Source organism: Scomber scombrus, chromosome 1 (assembly GCF_963691925.1).
Source record: "Scomber scombrus chromosome 1, fScoSco1.1, whole genome shotgun sequence".
Lineage (NCBI taxonomy): Eukaryota > Metazoa > Chordata > Actinopteri > Scombriformes > Scombridae > Scomber > Scomber scombrus.
This window is the reverse complement of record NC_084970.1, coordinates 21,127,293-21,153,193: the sequence shown is the minus strand read 5'-3', so window position 1 is coordinate 21,153,193 and position 25,901 is coordinate 21,127,293. Positions and strand designations below refer to the sequence as shown.

General features: G+C 39.0%; 2 protein-coding genes across 2 annotated transcripts; both read right to left on the bottom strand.

Annotated features, from left to right (window-relative positions):
* Positions 1 to 500: 500 nt before the first annotated feature.
* rerglb (RERG/RAS-like b) lies at positions 501 to 3,798 on the bottom strand. The gene is made up of 5 exons (XM_062418862.1): positions 3,747 to 3,798; positions 2,748 to 2,804; positions 2,154 to 2,227; positions 1,536 to 1,684; positions 501 to 786 (listed from the first exon to the last, which is right to left on the bottom strand). Exons 1-5 carry the CDS (start codon positions 3,796 to 3,798, stop codon positions 501 to 503), a joined length of 618 nt encoding a protein of 205 aa, XP_062274846.1.
* A 3,330-nt stretch (positions 3,799 to 7,128) lies between these two features.
* Positions 7,129 to 25,439, bottom strand: trim66 (tripartite motif containing 66). Its single transcript, XM_062415657.1, has 18 exons — positions 25,428 to 25,439; positions 21,352 to 21,571; positions 20,329 to 20,539; positions 18,372 to 18,501; positions 17,923 to 18,039; positions 17,636 to 17,750; positions 17,239 to 17,385; positions 16,458 to 16,575; positions 15,255 to 16,102; positions 13,074 to 13,280; positions 12,327 to 12,456; positions 12,151 to 12,232; positions 11,882 to 12,068; positions 10,427 to 11,346; positions 10,197 to 10,320; positions 10,005 to 10,079; positions 9,006 to 9,158; positions 7,129 to 8,841 (listed from the first exon to the last, which is right to left on the bottom strand). The coding sequence occupies exons 2-18, from the start codon at positions 21,358 to 21,360 to the stop codon at positions 8,605 to 8,607; spliced, it is 3,810 nt and encodes a 1,269-aa protein (XP_062271641.1). The 5' UTR covers positions 21,361 to 21,571; positions 25,428 to 25,439; the 3' UTR covers positions 7,129 to 8,604.
* Positions 25,440 to 25,901: the final 462 nt, after the last annotated feature.

Below are 25,901 nucleotides of genomic sequence, written 5' to 3'. Positions count from 1 at the left end.
TTTTCAACAATGATACAACTTTCTCTGAAAGTTATAATCAATACAGACAAACATTTTACTGGCAGATATACAAAGCAGATTACAATACATTTAGTTAATTTTTGTCTGTAATCCACACCAAACCAAACCAGTCACAATGCAAACTGTAGCATAAATCAACCTTTTTTCAAACAAAAACTCTGATAATTTCAAAAATATTAGAATTAGTATATGTCATAACATGTTAAAGAAAAAAATCTTATTAACCTTTGACACTACCTGTTTCTTGTGTTCAATAAGAGAGGAGAAATGTATTAAAATAATTGTTGCTATCAAATTGTCTTCATACAAATGGAGGTGAAACATTAAACTATGACATAACCGAGAGCCTGATATCACTTTATTACATTTTGAAATTCTCAGTAAAACATGTCCAGATATGTTTAACAATATAAAAATGCTGGAGTATTCAGTCTAACAACATGGTTAGTTACATCCATGACTGTAACTAATTTTCTCCATCAGACAGACTGTCGCCTTTTACCAAACACATTATTGATGAGTTTGGCCATGGACTTGGAGCCACTGTATCTTCTGCACTCTGCACGTTGCTTAAGGTGCTCCATCACATGGCGAATGAGTTTTGTAAAGAGGTTGGATATCTCCGCATAGTCTTCTGCTGCAGACACTTCCTGGAAGTGGCAGTGGTTTTCCTGAGCCACAAATTGGCCCTCCTCCTCGCTTACCTGCCGAGCACTGCAGAGGTCCTGCTTGTTCCCCACCAGAAAGACTGGGACATCCACCAATCTGTCACAGCAGAGTGCACCAAGGTAATTCAACAATCACTGAACCAGTTGCAGAATATGTTCCTTAAGGTAGGTCAGATTCATAACAGACCCGATGCAAACAGTTCACAAACAATGTGAAATACTGGGTGCTTATTACAGTGAATAGTGTCAATCAAAGCTGTTATAGCTATTTATGTGTGTGTATCTGTAATCAAGAGTTTTCAGACTCATGCAGGAAAGGCCCACAGTGCTCCACTTAATTTACCAATCAGGTGAGAACTTGTAAAAAAAAACCAAAAAAACATGTAAAAACAAACAAACAAATCAAAAATTCAGGGAGTTTTCATCTTCTCCCTCAAGCTTGAGCCATTTTGCAAAAATCTTACTAAAATTCATCAAGTGCCTGAGTATTTCATCATAATTAAGAAAAATGGATATAAAGCACCATAAGTTTATTTAATTGAGCATATTAATGAATGTTCTCCATTAATGAACTTCGAGGCGTTTGAGGTTTCAGTCGTAAAATAATCTTTATGAAGCCTAAAATCAAAGTGTCTTCAATCCTTTTTGCTTATGTTCATATTGCCTCCTTGAAACTCTACTTTATACCAGTACAGCATGTTGGAATTTAGCCCTTAACTTGCAGCATACCATATTGATCTTCACCCTGATAGGCCTACACACACTCATCTCAGGAATGGGACTCATTAGTTCATCAAAGTAAATCCCTCAGCTCGGCTTCATTCCCAGCAGACTACGGTCACTTACCCCTTGCAGCTCTCCTCTCGGGTCTCTTTGATCTGCTGCACGATGCCTCTGGCATGGAGGAAGGACATTCGGTCACTGATGTCGTACACCACCAAAAATCCATCTGCCCAGTTTACAGTCTCCTCCAGGATACATCTGCTGCCTCCACCCTGGCACAACAAAGGTAGATGTGGAGTTCAAACACAGCAAATGGTTTATCAACTTATTTGACGACAGAAGCAATGAAAAGTTTTTAAAAAGTAGGATACTTTATGTCCACCCCACTGTTGGAAGGCTGTAAAAAGTGATCCATATTATTTTCAAGATAAACAAAAATGAGCTCAAAGAGACAGTAAATTATCCACTGCACGGTATAGCCATGGAGATCATGTTACATGAGAGTTTTGTAGTCAATAAAAGTAAAAACTTTGAAGATAACGAAACCATCTGTGCTCATTTTACACATTCGGCTGCCGTATAGTTACTACATAAACCTTTAAAGGCCAGTGTGTGTCCTCAGTTACAAGTTATACTTATAATAACTTGAGACCAAACACAAATGATTTGGATGCTATACCTAGTACAAGGGAAGAATAACTATTAAGCAACTACTATATATACTATTTATTTTTTATTTACCTGTGAACATGGATCGAATATATCCAAGTTTAACTGTCTCCCATCAATCGACAGCCTTTTATGGTACAAAGAATCTGCAACAAATCAAATGAAAATGAGCTATTTTAAAAAAGCAATACATGCTATGTATCAAATTAACCAATGATTATGAATACAAGTGGAGACTTTAGTAAATTAAAGTGCCAAAGCTTTCTTACTGAGAGGCAATGAATACAGTGTTGTGCCAGTTTAGTCAAACTATGGAACAATGACTACTATAATTACTGTGGTGCATGATTGCTCAGAGGGGGCAAACAAGCTAATTAATTTAAGCCAGAAGTGGAAAGGTCTGAAACGTTATATCCCTCTGCAAACTGTAATTCTATTACAGTCATCCAGCCTGTAAGATAAACACTGAGTGATGGTGAAATGTGCTCGTCAACGACCTCAAACCCATAAGAAAAAGACTGAAAAGAGGATTTAGTTGAGTCACCTTAAATATAATGACATTACTGTGGGGCCAGCAGAAACACTGTGGAAAACCCATTAGTGCAATATATGATATGTCTTACTGTGTGATATAATAACATTACTGTTATGAGTATATTTACGTACTGGCACTGGAAGCATACTCTCCAATAAAACGTTTCGTCAGGAATCTCACCAGAACAGCTGGAGGGAATAAGAGACCAAGAAAGAGAGAGTCAGTATTGGAGGTACATGCAGGCTACTGATACAATCACATTTAATGTGAAATCATTGCAAACCATACAGCAGTTCAAAATCAATGCCAAATTTCAAATGCAATGACAGCTGAAAATTGGAATTGTTCATAGACTTCATCATATACAGATGTGTTTGTGTCCTTATCCTGCACAGCTCAATGCAATGAAAATATATTTTGATACAGTACATGATAACATTTGAAGAAACATCACTCTAGATTAATATGTAATTCAAAATATACTGTTTGTGAAATTCATCCACATATTTGTTGAATAAATTACATTATATTTTCAAATGTACAGTATGTCCATAAACGTCTGTTCTATAAAGGTTAGCATGTTTGTCATTATTGAATAGTCTTGTGGCAGTATAGTCTTCAATAAAACAAAAGAACTGAATCCCCACAAAAAAAAACACAAAAATTCTGATATAGGTTTCCTCAACTTAAACTTTTTCTTAGAAGGAGATCATGAAAGGAGGATCCTCTGCTAAAGGGTGGAAATTCTACAGTCAGCCTTTGGGGACACATTCATGTCAAATCACTTATTTCACTCAAAACAGAATTGGTTAGCTACAAGTTACTACTATCAGTCTTTATCTCCTCTCACATTTGTCGACTGCAAAGCAAATTATTTTATAATGTTATGCGCTGCCATAATCATCTGTCTTGATTTAACATAGCTCAAAGAGTAAAAAAATTTGTGTTTTACAATATACAGTATGTCAGATAAACAGACACATAAACAAAGTTGTCTCATTTTCATATTGTCTACATTTATGCATACTACCATGCATAATTTACAGACAACAAAGACAAATCAGCAAAAGAGTACATGTCAGTCTTCACTGTAAAAACTCTGAGTTGTCAGTTGTGTCTGATTTGCTCACCTGTTTTTCCAGCACCCTCGCTCCCCAGCAGAGCCAACTTGATGTCATTCATGACGGTAAGTTGGAAGTGAGCTGTTGAAATTCTCACACTACTTGTCTGTCTGTCTCTCTACTGTACTACCTCCCACTTTATGAGCTGCACTCACACAAGTGTTTGGAAGAGCTACTTCACCGTCACACGTCCCTCTGTGAGAACACATGCAGAGTCTCTGCAGCTTCTCAGGAAGGAAGTTCTCCAAGCGGGGGACACATAGGGTGACCAGCACAATACACATTATATAGATGCAGATTTTTTTTTTTAGAATAAGGAACCTTATTTGAAAAAAGTGATTATTTTGCAAAACAGGAAATGTTATGCATGATGTGCAGCATATTTTTTATGGTGCACAGTAGAATACATCAGTCACAATGTCAAAATGTAGACTTTGGTTTTCCCAGTGTATAAATATATATATAAATATATATAATATATATAAATATTATTTTGATCAGTGCAATTAATTAATAGTGCACAGTTATCTAAAGAGACATATGGTAGTAGTAGTAGTAGTAGTATTAGTAGTAGCTTTATTGTCATTATATTGAGGGTCACACAACAATAAAACTAAATTTAGAAAGCACTCCCTGAGGCATAAGAAAATTAAAAACAATTTAAGAAATAAATAAAGCATTGATCATCTATAAGGGTAATAATGTGCAATATGCAATACAATGTGCAATATGAAAACACAGCAAACAGCAGCAAATATCAAACTTTGAGGATATTTGGCAGAACTAATGATACCACAGATATATTACAGTTGCAGAATCAAACCTGCTTAAAACCAAGAAAAGCATATGTAAAAACAGTCAGTTGACCTCATTCAATTCAGCTTCCCCTCTCTTTCACCCCACCACAGCACAAAAAGACTCCAAACTTTGATTTCCCCGACTGCTTCACTGGTCAGCTTTCATTTTTCTCTCCGTACTCTCGGCACTATTCTGTCTGCCCTTTTCATTGTTCACCAAAGGTCACAGAAGTGTCTCATTATGAACCTGTAATATTTTACTCCAAGCCTGCTGACTGAAAGGTCACAAACCTCACTGAAGAATAAAATGTAGCAAGATGCCCCCTGACCAAAACAGTGTACATATAACATAATATATCTACTACTTATTAGTGTGTGTACACTCAAGAAAAAGAAAAACAGAAGAATAAAAAAGAAAGAAAATGAGCAGTGTTAGTATTTATAATAAGTATTCATATTTATTGTAACACTGATGTCAAACTGCCACTTAGACAGCATTTGCACTGAGGAGGTTGCATCATTGCAGTTTAACAAAAATAACACTCCAACACACTTAAAAACGCGGTCCTTACCACAGAAATAATTTTACCTATTAAAATACATCCCTTATTCTAGTATGACTAAATATAAAACAGATATACAGATACCGAAATCGAGCTGAAAGAAATGTTGTGCCTTTGACACCGTTTCTCAACTTTGCACCACAATCACAACATTGTTTTACATGCAATTGAATGTTCTCTAAGAAAAAAAGTCCTTGATCTAATTTCTTGTGTGATGTGAGCCAGCAGTGTCTCCTGGGCAAAACGCCGCAGGGCCAGGCAGCAGGGTGACATCATGTCTGTGTTGAAGACAGTCTCCAGTGAGTTACATCGCTATTTTTCTCATTGTTTTCCAGCCAATCTCATTCTTCATCACATGTTAGAGATTTGTTTAAAGTTCTATTTAAAGCCACAATAAAACACTGGTACAAAATCTTCAGTGGTACAAAATTAAAAATCATAAAAAAGCTCATGTTTTGGCTTGTAAACAGGTCTCCAAGGTCTAGAAATTCAGAGCAGACAAAAATTAATGAGGCAAGTGTAAAAAGATTAAAAACAGAAAAAGACGTGAAGTAATAATATGTTGTTGGTGGCATCATAAATCTGGAAGCCAAAATTCGAATTTTATTACGTTTTTTGCCCTGAATGAGGTCTTCCAGGGGGCGTTCCCCCTCGGGCCCCATCAAAGTGCTGCCAGAGGTGTTACACACGTGGAAACATAGAGGTACATGTGATTCCTCAGTTTCATTATTTTTACGTCAATTCCTTTGGTAGTATTAAAAAAAGTAACTAAAGCCCACTGTAGGCTATATGTCCACAATACAAAAAAGCACTTTAATATTCCTTCAGTACTGTACTATCATGATGTTTCAAATCATGATTAACATTGATTTAGCTGTTTTCCAAAAATGCAACAGTTTCAGAAGCAGCAAGGTCACAACTGGATGTTTTGTTCAAGCTAAGTTAATCTTGCCGTTTTAGCATTAGTTAAATGAGCATAAAGCCGTAACATACCTAGAAACTTTTGATTGACTTGATCTGACAGATTTTGATATCACTGACAAATAATGACATGATTTATTTTGATATCACTGACAAATAATGACATGATTTATTTTTTAACTATATATGGTTTACATTTGCTTCACAGCTAATGCTGTATGTGGTTCAGAATCCTCTTAAAAACATTCCTTATGACTTCCTTAAAATATATTGCATTATTAATCTTATCAGGGAAAGCTGCTGTGATATTCATTTGTTAATTGTGTGGCTTTTTACTATATTTACAATATCTTCTGAATTCTATTCATGCCCTGAGTTGGACAGTTAGCTCCAAAACCTGCAGAAATAATCTTCTGCAGGTTCTTACAAAAACAAGCTCCAGTTCGGTCTCTGTTCCACCACACTGAAAGCCAAACCATGTTATATCATCCAACACAAACACATTTATTATCCTGTACCTAAAAGCAATTTCAGCACTGGATGCAATCATTATTATTGAGTTGAATCAGCACAGACACAATGGAATTAGACCAGAAGATGAAACTCAGAAGATTGTTTTATAGGGAAAATTCAGGGTTTTTTCCACTGCTGAGTCAAATCTGACAATAGAGTTTAATTCAAATTCAAATGATCTGAATGCATCTTATAGCGTTGAAATGCATTTAGAAGAAATTAACTCCATGAAAATATGATACTTCCATCATATTTGAGCTACTCCCAAAGTAAATAAAGGAGAAATAAAATGTAAGGTAACAATGTACGAGCACTATTTTTATTGAAAAGGAATTATATGCTGGTGCATATTTTATAAATGAATCTGAAAGAGATCACAATATCCCAAAACTATAATTGCAACCCCATAAATAGCTGGAATATGAAACACATACATTAAAACGGCCACACAGTGGCTTTTCCATTCGTCCATCTTCTGTAACATATTGTATAATGATTAATAGCACATGGAAAATAATAAAAGACATATTTTCTCTTGAATGCATTTTTATTGATATTCATATATGTGCATTTATGGCTCATTGTTACAGTAAAAAAAAGGAAGAAAAAAAACCCAGACTGCTCTCCTGAAACGGTGACAGAAAACTACAGTCAGTACAGTTATAGCATAATAAGTCTTCCTTCATACTGTAGGAAATACTATTATATCTATTGATTTCAAATAAAGTAACATTACATATACTGTATATTCAGTAATTGACAACAATCAAGGAGTGCACAGACAATAATTTGTGCAGTAAAACTGTCAAAGTCAAGTCAATTCTATCTTAAGCTGCAGGAAGCAAGTTAAAGTATGTTTAAAAAGAGGAAATGTGCTACAGCAGCGGGTAATACAAAATGATATGTTTCCTCTCTACTGCGTGACTCTACAAATCACAAGGACAGTTTATAATTATCAATACAGAATGATATCAATACCTTTCACTCTTGCTAGGCCTGAGATACTTAAGATAACGGGGAAACATTTCTTTTTAACATTTGGAACAAAAATGTTTCATACACAAACTTAATTCATGGTTAAATGTATAATTTCCTTAAATACCTCTAACTAACAGAGAGTTACTGCACTGTTACTGCATTGTTGTGTTGATCTGGATCCACAGATATTGAATTATATTACAAACACGTACATTTTTATGACCTGTTGAGGTCTAACACTGGTTATCGTAGACTCTCTGTATCACTTGGGCTTTTCAAGAAAGCTACTGATAATTATGTCAAATAATCAAACCTATGATAATTGCCTGCAATCATTTAGTCACTAAAAATAAAGAGGGAAATATAATAAAATAAACCTCTATACAGTTACAGATGTATAAATATGCTGAACATTTACCAAGGTGGTAAATACAATATTTCAAAGTGCTGTGTATAATCAGGGCTATATTCACCTAAAAAAAAGTCAAGAAATCCACTTAATAAAGACACACAGTGAGTTTACTAAACATCAAACAACAGCATTCTTTTTGTACAGTGAAGCATAAAGCTTTAGGTATATGATTTAAATTAATTTAAGTAATCTCCAGTGTATCAGGGAAAATCATGGGCAAAATATGATATGAAATGGTGACAATTATAACATCAAATATTTTCTATAACCGACTGCAGAAACAACCCAACAAATTCTGGATTCTGGTTTGTTGACTCATTTTCTCCAACCGGATATACATTCAAATATGTAGCATATAGTATGTAACCTTAACATGTTTCAATCATTTTTTTCTGTCTGTAAGATGCTCAACTGAAATCTACAGGGATATTCAATATTATATTCAATAGTAATAGATTCTTGAGTTACTAATGTTGAAATATTGTTTCATTCGTTTCATTATGTTTAGCTGCCATCAGATGGCAGCACTGTGATATTATTGCAAACCACAACATACCTTAGGGTTACTGTTAAATTACAGCATGAACACACTGTTACAGCCCCCCAGCTGCTCAACAAAGCAGCATAATTACACATAAATACAGAAATTTATGTGTCCTTAGTTGCACTGCATTCATCTCTGGTTAGAAGTGATTTTTCCTTGACTTGAGAGAGTGTCTCCTCTTCCTCTTCCTGTGACACTGCTCCCTCCTCTCTGGCCAGGGGAAACCACCCTCGGCGGTCCTGTAGGCCTCATCGTACTCATCACTGTCACTGTCTGCCTCAGCCACAGGAAAAACTCTGTCAGGGAAAACTTCCTTCAGCTTGGAGGTGAAGAACCCCTCCAGGCTGCGGCCTGCTTGGGCCACCTCAGAATCAGGCTGCAGTCAGAAAGACACAGCTATTACACACAGATCAGTGCAATTTAATGGATGATCACTTCCATTTATAATTTTAACAGAGATCAATTATAATCATGATAATAACTGTAATTACAGTATGAGTAAAATTGTATACACATAAAGGTTAACAAAATTTAACTTACATAATTGAATTTTGCACAGTTGCGGAACATGAGACAGACATCAGCAACAAACTGGTCTGGTGAGTTATAATGTCGGGTATTCCTCTTGTTGAGTTTGGCCCTGATCACAGACAGATCCATGGGCCTCTTGATGATCTGGTAGTAATGACGAGCCTGCATGAGAAATCAGTGGTATTTAAGATATTTATATAATCCACGCAGTCACTTTCTTTCCATCTCACTCATTTGAACTGAATTGCCTCATAGATCCTTTTGCCTTCACAAAGCATCAAACAAATGTTTTGCTTGGACGTAAATCATACCACTGCAGTTTGAAGAATATTACTCAAGCAGTGATAGATGAGCGATGAAGGCACAAGTCTTGATAATGTCATAGATTAAGACTGGTTGCAATTTTAACAACACTGGACTGAATAGTAGGTTAGGTATTAGGAAATGAACTTACTGTTTATTCTCATTCACTACACTTAGGGATTGATTTCACTGTGAACTTGCAGTTTCACAGACACATAGCTGCATTTGCATTGGCAGTTGTGACAGTCTGTGTGTTTCTTGCTTGAAGTGCTTGCAATAGTGTCATAATTAAATCTTCTTTGTAAGTGGCTTGTGTTTCACAAGAAGTGTTTAAGATTACCAGGAAACCTGTAGAGACTACCCCTGTTACCAGGCTTTATGCTATGCTATGCTTAGCTAATTGGCTGCTGGCTGCAGCTTCATATTCAAGGAACAGATACGAAAGTGGTATCAGTCTTCTCATCTACTATAATTCTCAGCAAGGAAATGAATCACATATTTCCCAAAATGCTTAAGTAAAGCTTGCTGGTTATCAATCTCTCTGACCCAAAAATGAATAAGTGTGTTGATGTAAGCAGAAACATGAGAAAAGCTCTTTGTGATGCTACGTTGCTATAGGCACAGTATAATGACAAACAAATGAGATCATGAAGGGGGAACTGGCTTTTACTGTCACTGGACTGTAATAAAAGGGCCATCACTCACAAGTGGACTGACGGGCTCATGGAAGGGAGCACTCAGGATGTTACTGAGGACCAGAAGAGTCAGCCTCTCACATTTCTAATAAAAAAAAGTAAGCCAAACAGGAAAAAATGATTATAAAAGCAGGAAAAGGAATTAAATAACAGGAAACACTGAACTGGCACCACGCCACCGCCGCCATTATGAGTGACTTACTCTCTGGTCACATGCAGACAGTCCATGTGCTGACGTGTGTTCCCCTGACGTTCTCTCATTCTCACAATCGTACTGAACCTCAGGCTGCACAACATCTCTGCACAGACTGCACACCCAGTCACCTCTGAGCAGGATAAGAAACATGAACAATAACATTTCACATAAACAGTTTGATAGGATGCAAGATGATAGCAGTGAACATATTTCAGGTAAGAGTATAAGAAGCTTACGAAGGGAAGCTTAGTAGAGATGGGATATGACAAGACAGATGAAAGACTTTTGGACAGCGATCACAGCACAGCAGGTCCCCGCCGATCAGACACACAGCACAGAAATCCTCACTCTCCATCTCTGCACTGTCCTGCTCAGACTGGACTTCCTCTGTCCCAATCTGCAGGGCCGGGTTTGCAATTAGAAACTGCCTCTGACTAGATCCAATGTGGGGCTCGTCTTCCAAGTCAGAGCGAAGCGGTTGTGGGTCGTCCGTTGTCAGTTCAGGTTCAGATTCGATGTCGATTTCAGACTCCACAGAGCCCTGAGAATCCAGCGGTTGATCGGATACAATGTCAGAATCAGTTTCTGCCTGGAAGCTGGGATCGTATTCAGGCTGGACATCTGACTCAGTTTCAGCATCGCCTGATTCTGCATCAGCATCCAGCCCTTGGCCATCCTCAGATCCTGCTCCTACATCTGACTCTGGGTCTGCCTCATATTCAAGACTTGGCTCTGAATCCCCCACAGTGTGAGTTTCCTCACAGGGCCCCACTACCCCTGCAGCCACTGATTTCTCCTTGGCCAGACATTCAAGATCAGCCTCCAATGAAGACTCTGCAATTAAGTCAGAATCTGGAGATGCATCTGAATCTAGCTGTGGGTTACAGTCTGGATCTACTTGAGAAACAACTGCTACTTCTGAGAATGATCTGGGATCAGAGTCTGAGTCCAGATCAAGCACAGTGTACCTCTGTGGCAAATATTCAGGGTCAGTGGATGGCAGTGTGGATGCTTTGCAAGAGCTTAGTCTCCCTCGGTTGTCAAACTCACTGCTGGCTGAGTGTGTGGTAGACTGATTGCAAGTTTGTCGCTCTGTATATGGTGGCACTGTGACTGAGTTGGTGGTCGTCATGGTCTCGGAGCCTCCAGTAATACCCTACATTTACAACAAGGAGAGGAAAGGAGCGGAGAGGAGAGTTATGTGCTATTATTACATTTTATTTTTTAAATATATTTTTGATATTTGACGCTTATCTGATGCCTTTTAGCAGAATGTTAACTAGAACATCCAGTATGAAATAAAATAATAATTTGTACCATCATCCCAACATTGTATGAAGGTAATTATATATCATCTACATGGGACGAAACCCTGAGAACATTTTTGTATTGATCTAAATTGCCTTCAAGCTCTCGTCCAAATCTGGTCACTTCTCATCACCTCTAGCTCCAAAAAACCCAGATAGCATCACTCAAAATGCCAAATTCAAGGCTTGAAATTGGGAGTTTACAAACAAACTTGTGACGTCACAGTGGCTCAGTCCATTATTTTATGGTTTACCCCCTATCGCCACTTCGGGAATGATTGCCAATTACAATATGGGATTGTAAAACCAAATCCTATGAGCTCAACTGGTAAATTATGAATATCTTAATCTTGTCTTTTCTGTATAAAAAGAAATGATACATACTACAAGGGCTACATCATGCCAGGTTTTCTGCTGCAGCAAACTTTCATTCTTCTCCATTGTGCTTGCAGGTAAAGGGTCACTCTGCCGTCTTCCGTGTGGGGGGAGTTGAGACACGAGGATTTTGAGACGCTCTAAGCAAACCACTGGAACCCTGGGCCTTCCCAAGTCCTTCTGAACATCCATGTTGCTTTAGAGGCAAGAAGACAACAAATGATGAAAACTACAACTTATTTTCATGACTTATTTTCACGTCTTTTTTTAGTATGTACCTGTTGTGACTGTTTCGTGACGACCTGCACTTTTCCTTGGATTTATAGTCAATCTCTTCATTTGCATAAGTAAAAGAATGATCTAAAGACAAGAAGATTATGAGCAAGTATTCACAAACTCTGTATTTTGTTTAATCAAAGATGTAATAAAATGATTGAAAGTAATTTTCCAGCACCTGGCTCTGTCTTATAGGACAGTAATGGAGACCGGTGGCCTCTGGAGGGCGCTGTTTCAAATGAAGTTTCCTTGACAACACAAAGTACACCATCTGAAGCTCTCCTCTGCCTGGGATCCTTACCTGCAAACTGGGAACAAAACAGATGTCATGTGGGGAGCTTCATCCAATCACTGACTTGTAAAGGGTTTTGTAGTTGGTTATAGAAGCATGTTGTCTTTCACATAAAGTTAAAATATGAACATGGCCAAAATTGGAGCCATTACTCGTTTTCCCCTGCCTGAAGTGGTATACAATATTTACTTGGATCAAATCTAAACTAAAGGTTCAGATTTCATACTTGACCTCAGACAAAGCAGTTGAGAAAACAAACTCACTACGAGGTCTCTTTAGTAGCTGTTCTAGAGCTTACGATCATAATCACATGTACATCACATCTACATTGGCAGATGGAGTTTGCCCTGTTGTCATGAAATTATAGAAATTCAAATTTCCATTTCTTATGTCTTTTCTTGGATAAGATCACTTTAAAGTGGTCAGAGAATATTGAAATTTGAATACCTACAAGTCCTTGACAACCCAGCAACCTTTGTCAACTACATGCAATTTAAAACTGATGCTTTGATCTAAAATTGTTTTTGAAATATATATTAATTTTTCAGTGGAAATGTATACTCTTCTTCCTCTGTGGGAATCACCTCTCTTCTTCCTGACAGCAGAGCTTCAGTTCCTCTGATGCAGTGTTACCTTATGTGCAGCTCCTGCCTCTCGGCTGTGAGTGCATCCTGTGGGCCTTTCATTGTAAGGGCTGGTGGCTGGGGCTGCGAGTTCTGCCGGGATGCTCTGGGAGCGTCTCTTCCTCCTCGCGCACACTGAACTAGGGCTGAGCCTGCTGCTCTGAACGTCAGAGCCACGCTTGTGGTCTGTCACTGACACCTCCAGGGACGTGGATCTCTGTCAGGAGCACAAACATATAAAACTGAGCAGCAGTTTCGAGCTGTATCACATGCACAGATGCACCTGTTCATGCCCTTAACAACAGAGGGGAGAGAGAAGGAGCGCAGAGGAAACAACCTTGAGTGTCACTTAGGCATTAACACATGGACGCACACACATGCAGGCACATGCTAAATTAACAAAAACATCACTCAGAGTCTATTCTGAGACTAATTCAAAACAACTCAATCCTTACAAACATGGCTGCATATATTACTGTTATTGTACAGGCAATGAAAGGACTAGTTACAACACAAATTATCATATGTAAATTCACCATTTGGGATGCAGTGTGGCCCTTTGATTAAGCCAGAACTGCAAATCACTTACTGCTCCACTCTGGTCCTCCTCAATTTAACTAATGCAAATATCCCGAAAAGCTCCTTTAAACACATCAGCTGTGTCTTCAACTAATATAAGCAGGAGGGCTGACAAATCACTTCACACCAGTTCTTTTAAAGCGTCCCTCTTTCTTCTTTTTCTAGTGCACGATCATACATATTCAGACCAGGCTGACACAGAGCACCTGCTCTTAGGTATTGTGCGATTAAAACAGTTACCTGATCCATGCCACCTGGGAGAGGTACGCAACATTGTGACTGTGGAGGAAAATAGACTATAATCCTTCTCTCTTGAACAATGGGGGGTGTTGGAATTTAACTCAGTGCTAACCAGAGCTGAAATCAAACTGGCAGCTCCCACTATTCCCTTAGTGACTTATTAATGACAGGTTAAGTACATAAATGACTGCACCCCAGTGGTTTCATATCATTTTCAGATGCTTGAAAATGCAAAGTTAATACATATCTGCATTTGCAAGAATTTTTTGAAATGTGATTATGCGGTTGCTGGCATCAAGTGTGATTATGTTGAACAGTGCTCTCCTTTCTAGGATGCTTTGCTATAAACAGCTCAACTTTAATTGTCAGGGCAGCTCTTTGTTTTCCTGTCATCCTTTCTTCATGAAAGGAGGAGCATTTTTCTGTTGCACCATCTGTTTTCAGGCTAGCTGTCATCTGTGGGAAGTGATCATTCTGGCATTAAAATAAACAGTTTTCTTTTAGTTTCAGTCGTTTATAGATTTTAATTAACGCTAAATATATATTCCTGCCTTGGACTGAACACTACTTTTTTCAGAAATAAATAAAATAAATGCTTCCCATAAATATAACTTTTCCTTGTAGCTTTTTCTTTTAAACTTAAATTGCATTTGTCACTTAATTATACTATACTACCAATTAGGCTTCTGTTCTTTTGTTGTTTCAGTTTATCTCAGCAAGTGTCTGAAAGTCTGTACTTTATAGGAAATAGGCTTGAGCCTGACTAATGCATTGTGGTTTTTGACAGGTGTGTAAACAGAGTTCTGTGGTTTTTAACATGGTATGAGTTGTGAGCTGGGTTAAAACTTTTTGAGCCAACAGAAACTTTGCAGAACCACATGTGAAACGACAAATTGAAGACCAAAGTGCAAAACATCCCTCTGCATGCATTACCTCAGAGTGGCAACTGCTGCTGAATTTTAAAATATGTTCATAACTATGCTACTTCACTACATCACTTTATGAAGTTTATTACAATCAAAACATTGTCATTTATATGCTGATGGGCTGTTAAGTACAGCCTCACCAATCTGCAGGGCCAATATTAGCTAAATATAAAATTACAGTACAGTAATGTTTTACAGGCTGAATGTATCCTTTATTTTTCTTATTAAATGTATTTTTGTTGTATTAGTTTTTCTAAATTTAGTTGTCTATAATCACTTAAATCCCAGCACTAATATATGTATTAATAATATTAACATATGTATGTCAAAACAAAATTGAGAGATCTTTCCCAAAACAGTTTTTAATGGTATGTTTAAGTTAATGGAAAACATTTATTGCCAATATCCAGTATCTGTCAGGCTGTGTTGTTAACTTAATCTCTCACCCTTCCATCTCGGTGGTCTCTGAGCATCAGTGCAGGTCTCATCCTCTGCTGCTCTATTCTCAGCTGTGCTGCTGGAGAAGCTTGGAAGTGATGTTGCTGTTGGACAGGACTTTGCTCCCCCCTTTCCTGCAGCTCCTCATCCAGTAGGTCTCTGTGTTCAGCCACTTCTGTTTGTCCATGAGTCCCCTCCACTCTGCATCTCTCCTCCCAGTTCTCTACAGTCATCACATCTCGGTCTACAGCTGTGTGGCTGAGCTCCTGCTGCAGAGCTGTGCCAGTGGACAGCTTACTCTGACGCTGGCTTTGCATTTGGCCCTGACCCAGCCTGTTACGGTCTGCACTCAGCCGAGGCTGGCTGTCTGGAAGAGCTTCCCTCTGGTGTTGGTGATAGAGATATGATTTAGTCTGAGACAGGGGCTGGGAGGTAGCAGCTTGTGGCTGGGATGACGATGCACGGCTGCAGTTGAGCTGGATGGGTCCCATGATCGAGACAGGGGATGATTGTGAGGGTGGTTGTAAGGCTGAGGAGCTGTTTGGGTCCAAGCATTTCTGGAGCTGCTGGCTCTGGTGCAGGGAGGCAGAGAGAAGGGTGGGCTGAACACAGCTGGAGTTGTAAAGTGTGGCTCCCAGCTGGCTTTTGTCCAGACTTGACAGATCGGGTTGAGAGGGAATGCCATGCAGGCAACACAACTGCGGTTCACAGCAGGTCTGGTACCCACAGCCTGACTCTCGTCCCCTGTGACACAGAGACGGCAAAGCCAAGCAGGTGATAGGCTGTGGCCTCAGAATACTGGCGCAGGCCAAACTCTGAGGGTAGGTGCAGTTTCCTCCCTCAACAGTCAGTTGCCCTGCAGAGCAACAGTCACATTAAGAGCTATGTTAAAAACTTCATGTGTCATACATAAAATAATATTTATAATGATAGTAATAACTATATTGCATAAAGTCCTGTCAAATGGGTAGGTATCCCATTTCACAGAAACAATTGACTGAACTTAAAAAACTAACATAACCAATTTTATAATTTCACCTTCACCTTTTAGATATTCACTGAATTCTGTCATGCAAAACACTTCAATTTGATTCTAATGCAATACGATTTGTATTGTGGCCTAACTTCCATTTTAATTCTCATTTGAATTGGTGAGAAATCATCATGCAACACTGTAGTACCCCAGCTAGCTTTAGTGACATTCATTTTACCTAAAGAGGAAATCTGCTTTGTCCAGTAACTAGCATCCCAGTTGAATCTGATCTTCATTGGACTCCAGGAGTCGGGGTGGAGTGATGGCTCAAGCAGTTGCTGCATCTGGAGTGAAATCTGAAAGAATAATGTATATTTTCTAAATTGCATTTTGCAGACTTCTGTCTATATGTGACATCACTAAGTTCCATGGTAAAATTACTGAAAATAGATGTGCATTCAACAAACACCTGGAAAGACAACGATTTATGAATTTCACTGGAACTCAAGCCACTGGAATCAAATATGACATTTGATATCTAACATTCAACTTCAGGTTGAAAGAGTAGTCACAATTTAGTACAGCACTTCCATAAAGCACAAGAGACAACTTTAAAAGCAGGAAGGAAACACATTCTGACTTTTTGCCCCTAGTGTGGATCGAGCACCAAAAAAATTGGACAACAGTGACAAAGCTCCTCCAGAGATGTAGAATACATTATACAACAGTACTATGTGTGACTAATAAACTGAACTTCATGTGTATAAATGTTGGAGTTCCCCCTTAAAAATAAACCTAGACTTTCAGCCGTTTGACATGTGCTAATATAGTAGACTTAAAAAAATCCCTTAAACTGAGTAATGGTAACTGTTAGCGGGGGGTTTACAAAGTAGATTTACATTTTTAAAAAGACATTGAGCTTTTTTTCTTTTCCCACAGAAATGAATTACTACTTTCTCACAGGACTGTGTGTGTTACAGTAAGACACTGGCCATGTGTTGACTGGCCTGTCAGCATACCAGTGCCCTGCTGAAGAGCACAGGGCCTCTGCAGTGGTGAGTTGTAGCCCAGGTGATGAACTTCTGCACGTGGTCCAGCTGGCCACACATCTCTATTGCCCCCTGCAGCTGGTCCTCCAGACGCTGCTGGAAGTCCTCTGAGATTTTCTGCAAGTAACCAATAAAACACGTACAGTAAGCACTGGCACACAGAGAGTCATGGCTGGACTGTGGACTAATCAGTGGCTCTGTTTTTTTGACAGATCCTGAGATGTTGGATTAAGCAGTTTAGCTAGATTATTGTGGGCTCTCATTTGCTTGCTTTTAAGACTGGTTAGATCACTGGTTACTGATTCTTTGCATGTATGTTCATGGCTGGCTGAACGATAAGAGGGAAAGAAAGAGAGACAGTAATTACCTCCAGTTGCTCTATTAATAGGTTGGCTCGTTTGTTAAGCTCATTCATCATAATCATCTTTGCCATTTTAATTTGGTTCTCGGCCTTCCTGTGTGCAATCTTCACTCCGTGAACTCTACAAAGACAGGAAGGAGAAAATAAATGTCTCACTCCTTAGCAGGAAAATCCAAAATGCAGAACATTTTAGCATTATTTCAGTCTTTAATTTATGCATTTTCTATATTCAACACTGTTTCATTTTTGAGTTTTTGTGTTAGAAGCTGGCTTTTTCTTTAGTCTATACCAACCTGTCCTCTATCTGCTTGGCATTGTTCTCCACTGCAGATCTCCTCTCTTCCACCTGCACCATCAGGCTCTCAAACAACCACTGCTGATCCTGCAGGGCCTTCCCAATCTGCACCACCCTGAACACGCAAGGCACAGGATCACAGCATGAGCCAGATAGAAAGTTTATTAATTTATTCCTTGGGCTCAAAGAACACCAGAATTAAATGTGTTACTCCTGGGGACAAGACATTATGCAGGTGACCTTAGAGGAAACTACTGTACTATAACATCACAGAAAACAAAAGCGTATGAATACTTAATAGGCATTAGGCAGGCCAAGGGTAGTGTATGCAGATAGCGTTGATAAAAGTGACAGGGCGTTTAGAGAGCACTGTTTCTTAGAGGAAGTTTTTAACCTGCGGTTAGCCCTTCTCGGCAGCGTCCTTGTGCTGAGTGTCAGAGGACTGACCTGTGGTTTTTGTGGGAGGACAGGTGACAGCTGCTACAGCACAGAAGGTCACATGACTCACAAAACAGCTCCAAGGGCTCCTGTCTGTGAGAGTGGCACATGAGGAGGGAACAAGGATACGACCCCGGTCCTAAAAAACAGACGGAGGGGAGGAAGGGAGGAGGGAGAAAGCATGGAGCATTAGCAACACTCGACAAGCAATTCACACCCACAGAAAGAAGAGCGCCATCAGTGTGCAGCATGTGATTAAAAGCTGAGAACACATTTGGGGAGAACAAAAGCTTTACTGGTACTATTTTAAGCATATTTGAAGAAGTGAAAATAGCTTTATAATGTCTCAGGATCTGGAGGGAGCTTTCTAAAATCATAAAAAATTACCCGGATGATGTCATAGCGATGTCACAAAGATGATCTCAGTTTAGGCTTGGAGACTATACAACTCTAACAGAAAACCTGCTTTACAAACTTGGGACAAAGAAATTGATTGACATGGCTGTTTAGCAGGCAGAGAGGGGGTCTAAGCTAAAGACACCTCTGAGTTGCATTATGGGAAATGTGTTTTTGGGGCTTGACCTAAAGTTGATACTAAAATTCAGGATATTTCAGGCACTGCCACTTTGATTTTGACCTTCTTTTTAAAATCTGTCTTTTACAAGTCTGAGCTTTATGGAAATGCAATACTAAACCGCTGGAGCTCCGTGTAAAATCTGATGGTTGTTTGCTTGAACTTTGCAAGGAATTTGTACATAAAGTTTTCAAGAATTTAATATATGCTTGTCAGACTATTTTGTAGAAGTTGTGTAGACAGCATGTTTTTAAGGTTTCAGCTGTATATAGTCTACCAGGAGTTAAACCTGTACAATCTTTTCGACAGGGTGTTTTTGTTAAAATGACTGAAAGACAAATGTCTAACCCATTTATACACTTATTATTTGTTTAAATACATTTAAACTTTTCACAGTATAAGCAGTCTGTGAAATGGTGAAGCATTACACAGGCAGAACTGCGAGTGGTTAAAAGGAAACTGTGATGAGTTATATTAGCCTGCCTGTAATATTAGCTGGCCTTGATCTGTACAAAGGCGATGCAATTGTGGGAGATTAGGCCTCAAATTGAGGTTACAGTAAGACAGTTTTAAAGAGTATCGACTGACAAAGATGTAAGTGAACAATATTTCAGCCCTGTCCAATCTGTATTTGATGCACCAGCAACCACACACATTAATACAACAGCACACACTCAAAAACGTCTTTCACACTGTTCTAAATAGGTCACTGTAGAAACTGTTGGCCCACAGAACGTTAATCTAACAATAGCTGGTTAAGGCTAATGAACGCAGCCCTACTGCTCTCTGCTGGCCGCCTCACCTCAACCAACCCCCTCCTGCCTGTACGCGGCTGCTCATCACAGATCTTTGGTTGAGCTGAGCATCATCCTGTGTGCATAAACCCAATGTGACTGACCACATCCTGACTGTCAGCGCAGTAACACTGCTGTTCTCACAAATACACAAACCAAACAGTAACACTCCCGCATCACAATAAAGGTGTCAAGAGTCCTCTCATTATTATTTCATAACTAGTGCTGAGAAGGTCTGCAAAAGCAGCTTGGAACAAAGCTGCCACACATACTGGAGGGTCTTTAAATAGCAACACACTAATATTAGCAAAAAATAAATCATGCAGGCGCCTAAGAATCTGGGCCACATTTGAAATAAAGGTGCAATAAAACAGGGATCTCTAGGAAAGATTATCAACCATCACTGCCATCATGCATAATTCATAGCAATGGTTCCTACTGAGACATGACTAACAAACAAACAGGGCACAAGAAGAAAAGCAAAACAGTTGTCTTAGATGACAAAGGGACAGACTGTGCAGTCACACTAATAATCTGTCATACTGGCCTGGAAAGTGGAGGCAACACACTCTTGAAATAAGTAAATAGCCATGCTTGCCTTGTCCAGTTGGAGGCAGGGAGCTGGATCCTCTCTGGTACAGGTCTAGACACTGGGCAGCACTGGGCCTCTGTTGGTGCAAGTCTATGTACTGGGAAGTTGAAGGGACTCTCTGATGCTGATGTGCATCTGTGCACTGGTAACACAACCACTTGTTGCAGAGTGTGCACAGGCTGTGTGCAAGTGTTGTCTCTGAACACTGTGAGCAGCTCTGACAGACACATAAAGAAAAACCTTGTGTTGAAAATATACACTTAACACACACACACACACACACACACACACACACACACACACAGACACACACACACACATAGACACACAGATGGCCATATGATAAAAAGATGATGTGGCATGTCAAAAACATGTGTTGCACCCTAACTTTGGACTAAATCACACTTCAGAGGGTTGTTGTTTTCTTGTGGTTGTGAACAACTTTCAGAAGCATATGAGTGAATCCTCACAAGGGTGAAACTAAGCCTGTACATGCATCATTTACTGTAATTTATAAACTAACTGACATTTTCAACCATAAGCATTTCAACATTATTATGTAAAACTTTTTTTTTAAAGTACATAAATCAAAGCATGAACACAATGTTATTATCAAAAAATTACATCTGATTTCGCTATAAAAGCAGTAAAAGATAACTCAAGCTGTCACCGGAAATCTTCTAAGATGTTGCACAGTAAAGTTGTTTACACTTAAGTTATACTTTTTTATTCTCTGTGGAGAAATTCATCCTCTGCAGTTGAGCAGCACCCAGGGACCAACTCTAGTTTTAAATGTGCCTTATCAAACTGAAGATCAGACTACTCTGATCGGGTGGTAAGGGACCAAAACAAACATAAGAAGCATGCAAACTCCATACAAATAGGCCCTGGTTTGCCCTGAAGTGATTCAAGCACAGAATCAACAGTGCAAACTCAGAAACCACAAAAAAAGAAATAACATCACTAACATCTCAGAAAAAAAGGACGTTAAAATCAAGATCGGAAACAATGGTAAAAGAAATATCTTACCTTCTCCATTTCAGTGCCTTGGAGAGTGGAGTTGCCTTCTCGGCAGGAGGGAGAGGAGAGGAGAGCGAGCAGCCTGACGTCTCAGCAGCAGAAACACTAAGGCTTCTACCTGAGGCAGGAAGCAGTGCGCACCGAGAGGTGGCCTCAGAGGAGATGGCTTACATGACAGCCTCACTGTGCTCTCTCCTCCCCCAGTTCATCCATGTGTAGGACCCCCTTACTGCAGCAGAGGAGAGGAGTGTCACATTCAAATTCATCCCCTGCTCGCTGGTGCAGCCACCAAAAAAGGGAGAAAATCTAATCCTTTTCTTTTTTTTTAAAAAATAAGCCTGTGCATAATAATTGGGAATTAGGGAGATAAGATAATTATTTTTTTGTAGGGCAAAATATCCCCGGAAGCGCTTTCCAAAATGGAGGAAGGAAGACCAAGTGACCTACAATGAGAAAGGAGGGAGTAATTGTACTGTAAGCACTGTTTAGGTCTTTAGAGCAAGCAATGTGAGGCAGGACTAGGTGATGTTAGGCTCAAGTTGTTTTGGGCTATAAAGGGCTGGCTGTGGCCTTCTTCCTCATCCCTTTGTCAGCACGAGGAGGGGACAGGTCCCAGTGGAGCTGCACACTAACGTGGCACACCAAAACCGGGTCAGGCTCTGATAAGCTCCAGATGGGACTAGGATACACTCCTGTAATTCCCTCTCACAATGTGAAATCAATTAAGACTTTAACACAGCAGATCAGAGAAAATTAACGGCAAATACTGTAGGATCAAAGACAAGGATCTAAAGTAAAATCTAGACACAGAGAGGATACGTTTACAATGCTCTGACTGTATTTTTGCAAAAAGCATGCCAGTGTTTTCTTTTGCAGATGACTTGAAACAAGGAACTGATGCACAGGACAGTGTTAAAACCAATCGAAACTTGAGGCACACGCCAAACATCAAATATAACCCAAAATTAAACCATTGTAACATCTGAAGCTGCGAGCAAGTCTGCCTAACAACAACCCCTGCAGCCTGACCTACAAATCTGACAACTTTCTCATCCTTGGGTGCTTCAGTGGAGAGCTTAGAGCAATCCCATTCCCCATTGTGCAGTCAAAGACCCAATTTGAAACACAATTAGTCAGTTGTAGTGCACCCTGCCTCCTGTTCACTCAGCTCTGTAGCATCTTCAGACTGCGCACATACTTTCACTGCACCCGCCATGCATTTATCTTTCAAACAGAAACCTCCCGCCAGCTTCCGTGTACAGCTAAGTGAACCTGGCACCAGTTATGCATGCCATCTCAAGAGATGTCACAATAATAGAAACCTGCACAGTGATCTCTCCCTTGAAAGCACCCCTATGTAACATCTATTAACACTAGGTTGATGAGATCACACAGAAAGCAGGATTATCTTCAACCAGTCTTAAAATATTAAAACATTTTCCCATTTCTCTCCTCAGACAATTCAGGAATTCATGCACAGAAAAGAGTCATCACTAGTCTCCTGCTTATCCATTGAAAATGCAAAGAAATTCTTACTGAATGATAATAACTCTTAAATGTATGGATAGGTGAAGGGTTTTTCAGTCATTGCAACTTGACAGAGACTGTGACGAGATGTATTCTCTAATATTTTGTACTTTTGTTTTCACCATGCCTCTTGTCAAACGGTTAAAATAGATTGACCAGCTCCTCCTGCTTGTTACTGCAGTTTTAATTTCTGTTTGTTGTGACACCTCACACTTATGCATTCAGAGATCTTCCATTTTAAAACTTAGTATAACCTGCATCATGTTGTTAAAACAGCAATTTAATGTTTGGCCACTGGGGGCCAGACAAAGTTTAATACAAGCTGAGACACACAGCTCTGACAGATGCTTGCTCCATTGAAGATCCCTTCCAGACATGTATTAAGACATATTATAATACTCTGCTTTGAACAAAAACGTGAGTCTCATTTTTTTTTCCACAAAAAAAGTATAGTTACAGTACCAAGTTAAAATTCTAGAAATTACACCACATCCTTCACCCTCAATAACAAATTCAGAATATATGAATGTGCAAATATTGTTCATTTAAAAGACATAACTGCTGCACACAAGATGTCTCCTACTTCACTGTAAAGTCCATTCTCAGCATTTGTGCACTGGAGGATTCAAGTGTATCCTGATTCATTTGTGTAAGCAGAATATTGGACCAGAATTGGCCACCAAACTACTTGTGATGTCAGAAATCATGCTCGTAGGCCTGCTCCTTAAAACCGTATTTTTAATTAGCTCAAAGAAACGTTCCAGTTTCAGAAGAAAAACAGTTTTCTAGTGTCAAACTCAGCACATACATCATTCTGCACAGTGAAACTCAAACATCCAAGCGACCAAAAAAACAGATAAACCTATTTTTGAGTGGAGGGGGGATTCTTTAAGTTATTGTAGTTAGCTGACATGTTAGTCAACAACTGTCTATTTACACACTCTGCAAACTCAGATGAAATTGCTGAAACAACGACATAAAAAGATTCAAAGAGCAGCAGAGTTGGGTGACTTTGCTTTCTTGTCTATGTGTCTGTCACTGTAATATTTTTCACATTACACGTAGCAATTTAACTCAGTATTAATATAAAACGTAGTGATTAATGCAGCGTTAAGTTAGCCTTTTGCATGTTGATTTCTAAAACTGTAATTGCAGTCTGTGCCAACATTTTACCAGAACAAAAACAGTCAACTGTCATTGAAAATGCATAAAACAGATGGCAGGCATTTTGAAATATAAAAAGAGCACAATTTAGCTTATTGCTGATATATATCAGTATTTGTTGACCTGTAACTAACAACAATTGACATTACAGACATACTGAATGTGTCTCCAGTCCATCCACCAGCGAGCACTGGCATGCTGAGATGTCCCACTCAGAACATATCATGCTCAAGATTATTTAATAACCAAATCTAAAGGATCCCAAAAATGAAATATTGACCAATATATAATTGTTGTGTTTTTATTCTTAAACACTGATATCTATCAGATTGTCTCAAGCTTTTTGTTTAATTTGTACAGATTTGAAGTCTGATTCTTATACTTTTTTTTTTTAAACTAAATATCTTTACAGTTGAATTTTCAACATTTTTTTTGTTTTGAGGCAACATATAAATAAAAATGTAATACAGTTATTTAGTATCCCTTCACAAGGATTATTAATTTCATTTTTCAAAGCGTATTTGAACTCAGAGAAAAAATTCTAACATGCAGTTTGCAGGCTGTGTGTTTGGTGCAGCATTCATTTATGGCCATGCCTTTGTAAACTTTGATTCAAATAGAGTATACATCTGATTTTCCCCTGATCGTCTGCCGCATGCAGCACTTTCTGTGATAGCCTACTGAAGTTTAGAGTAAGCTTTAACTCAGGCTCATCTTCATTTATGCGACCACCACCACCATCATCATCATCATCATCATTTATGGTGTCACTCTCTTGAGATATATCACTGTAAAACAACAAATCCCTGCATGAATACAGTTTTGTGTGTTTTGTGTCTTGTTACTCACTGTTAAGCTGTGGGAATTTGGGATTTCCAGTGATTGTCCTTACGGCACGTTCCTGTTCCACCTGTTCATAAACGTGTCAGTCTGACAGCACTTTATTGACGCGTCCTCGCATAACAACAACCATGGTGTCAGTCATAGCTGCAGAGTGCCTGCCCCCGCATCCTCTGTTTTCATTGGCAGCCTCACCTCCAGCGCATCACTGAGCGTGATATTATTTTTTAGAAAGTGCGCATGAGATTACGCCCCTATCATGGCATCGTGCGTGGTGCAATCCAAAACACAACAAGAGGACAGCACACAGACAGCACGCAGTACAAAGCCTCCTGAAACTGTGTGTGTGCCTATATATAAATCCTGCTGTGAAGTGCACATCTCATACAAAACATCCTAGAAGTAGACATTATGAGCGCGTGTGAGGATGTAAGAGTGCTGTTTTCAGTCCTGAGGAGACGAGTGTGTCTGCAATGCAACTCAACTTCTGCTGTCAGCCTGTCAATCATGTCAGCTGTCCTGCACTGTGTGTGAGAGGTTTTTTTTCTTTTTACCTTGACCCGTTCATCTCCGAGTGACGATCCCCCCCATCGGATGTCGCTCTTTGGCCCGGCCAAATTTTGGAGATGGCAAGTCTCGCAGTTAATCGTGAGATTTTACAGTCATGCAATACTTCTGACGTTTCTCAAAGCTGTAGTGTGACACTGTCTTATAAAGTTTACAACAGTATATTATATAGTATATAATATATACTATATATGTATATGTATATATAATATATACTATATATTATATAGTATATAATATATACTATATATGTCACACTATGAGGGAGGGGTTTTTTGCTTAATAAACGTATTCATTTTTTTGTGGTTATTGTTTGCTTAATAAACGTATTAAGAAAAAAACCCCACAAAAAAACCCTCCCTCATAGTGTGACATATATAGTATATATGATATACTATATTATTAGAATTGATAATATTACTGATGCACTGACATAAAAACAACATTTTAATGTAGTGTAA

Excerpts from the sequence above, each read along its gene's own strand:
- rerglb (XM_062418862.1), bottom strand. The coding sequence starts at position 3,798 with ATGAATGACATCAAGTTGGCTCTGCTGGGGAGCGAGGGTGCTGGAAAA. Across the intron at positions 2,805-3,746 it reads CGAGGGTGCTGGAAAAACAG|CTGTTCTGGTGAGATTCCTG; the intron begins GTGAGCAAATCA and ends TATTCCCTCCAG. Across the intron at positions 1,685-2,153 it reads TATTCGATCCATGTTCACAG|GGTGGAGGCAGCAGATGTAT; the intron begins GTAAATAAAAAA and ends TTGTTGTGCCAG.
- trim66 (XM_062415657.1), bottom strand. Across the intron at positions 18,040-18,371 it reads TCCTCCCACAAAAACCACAG|GGTGGTGCAGATTGGGAAGG; the intron begins GTCAGTCCTCTG and ends TTGCGTGTTCAG. Across the intron at positions 16,103-16,457 it reads AAAGCAGATTTCCTCTTTAG|GGCAACTGACTGTTGAGGGA; the intron begins GTAAAATGAATG and ends GTTGCTCTGCAG.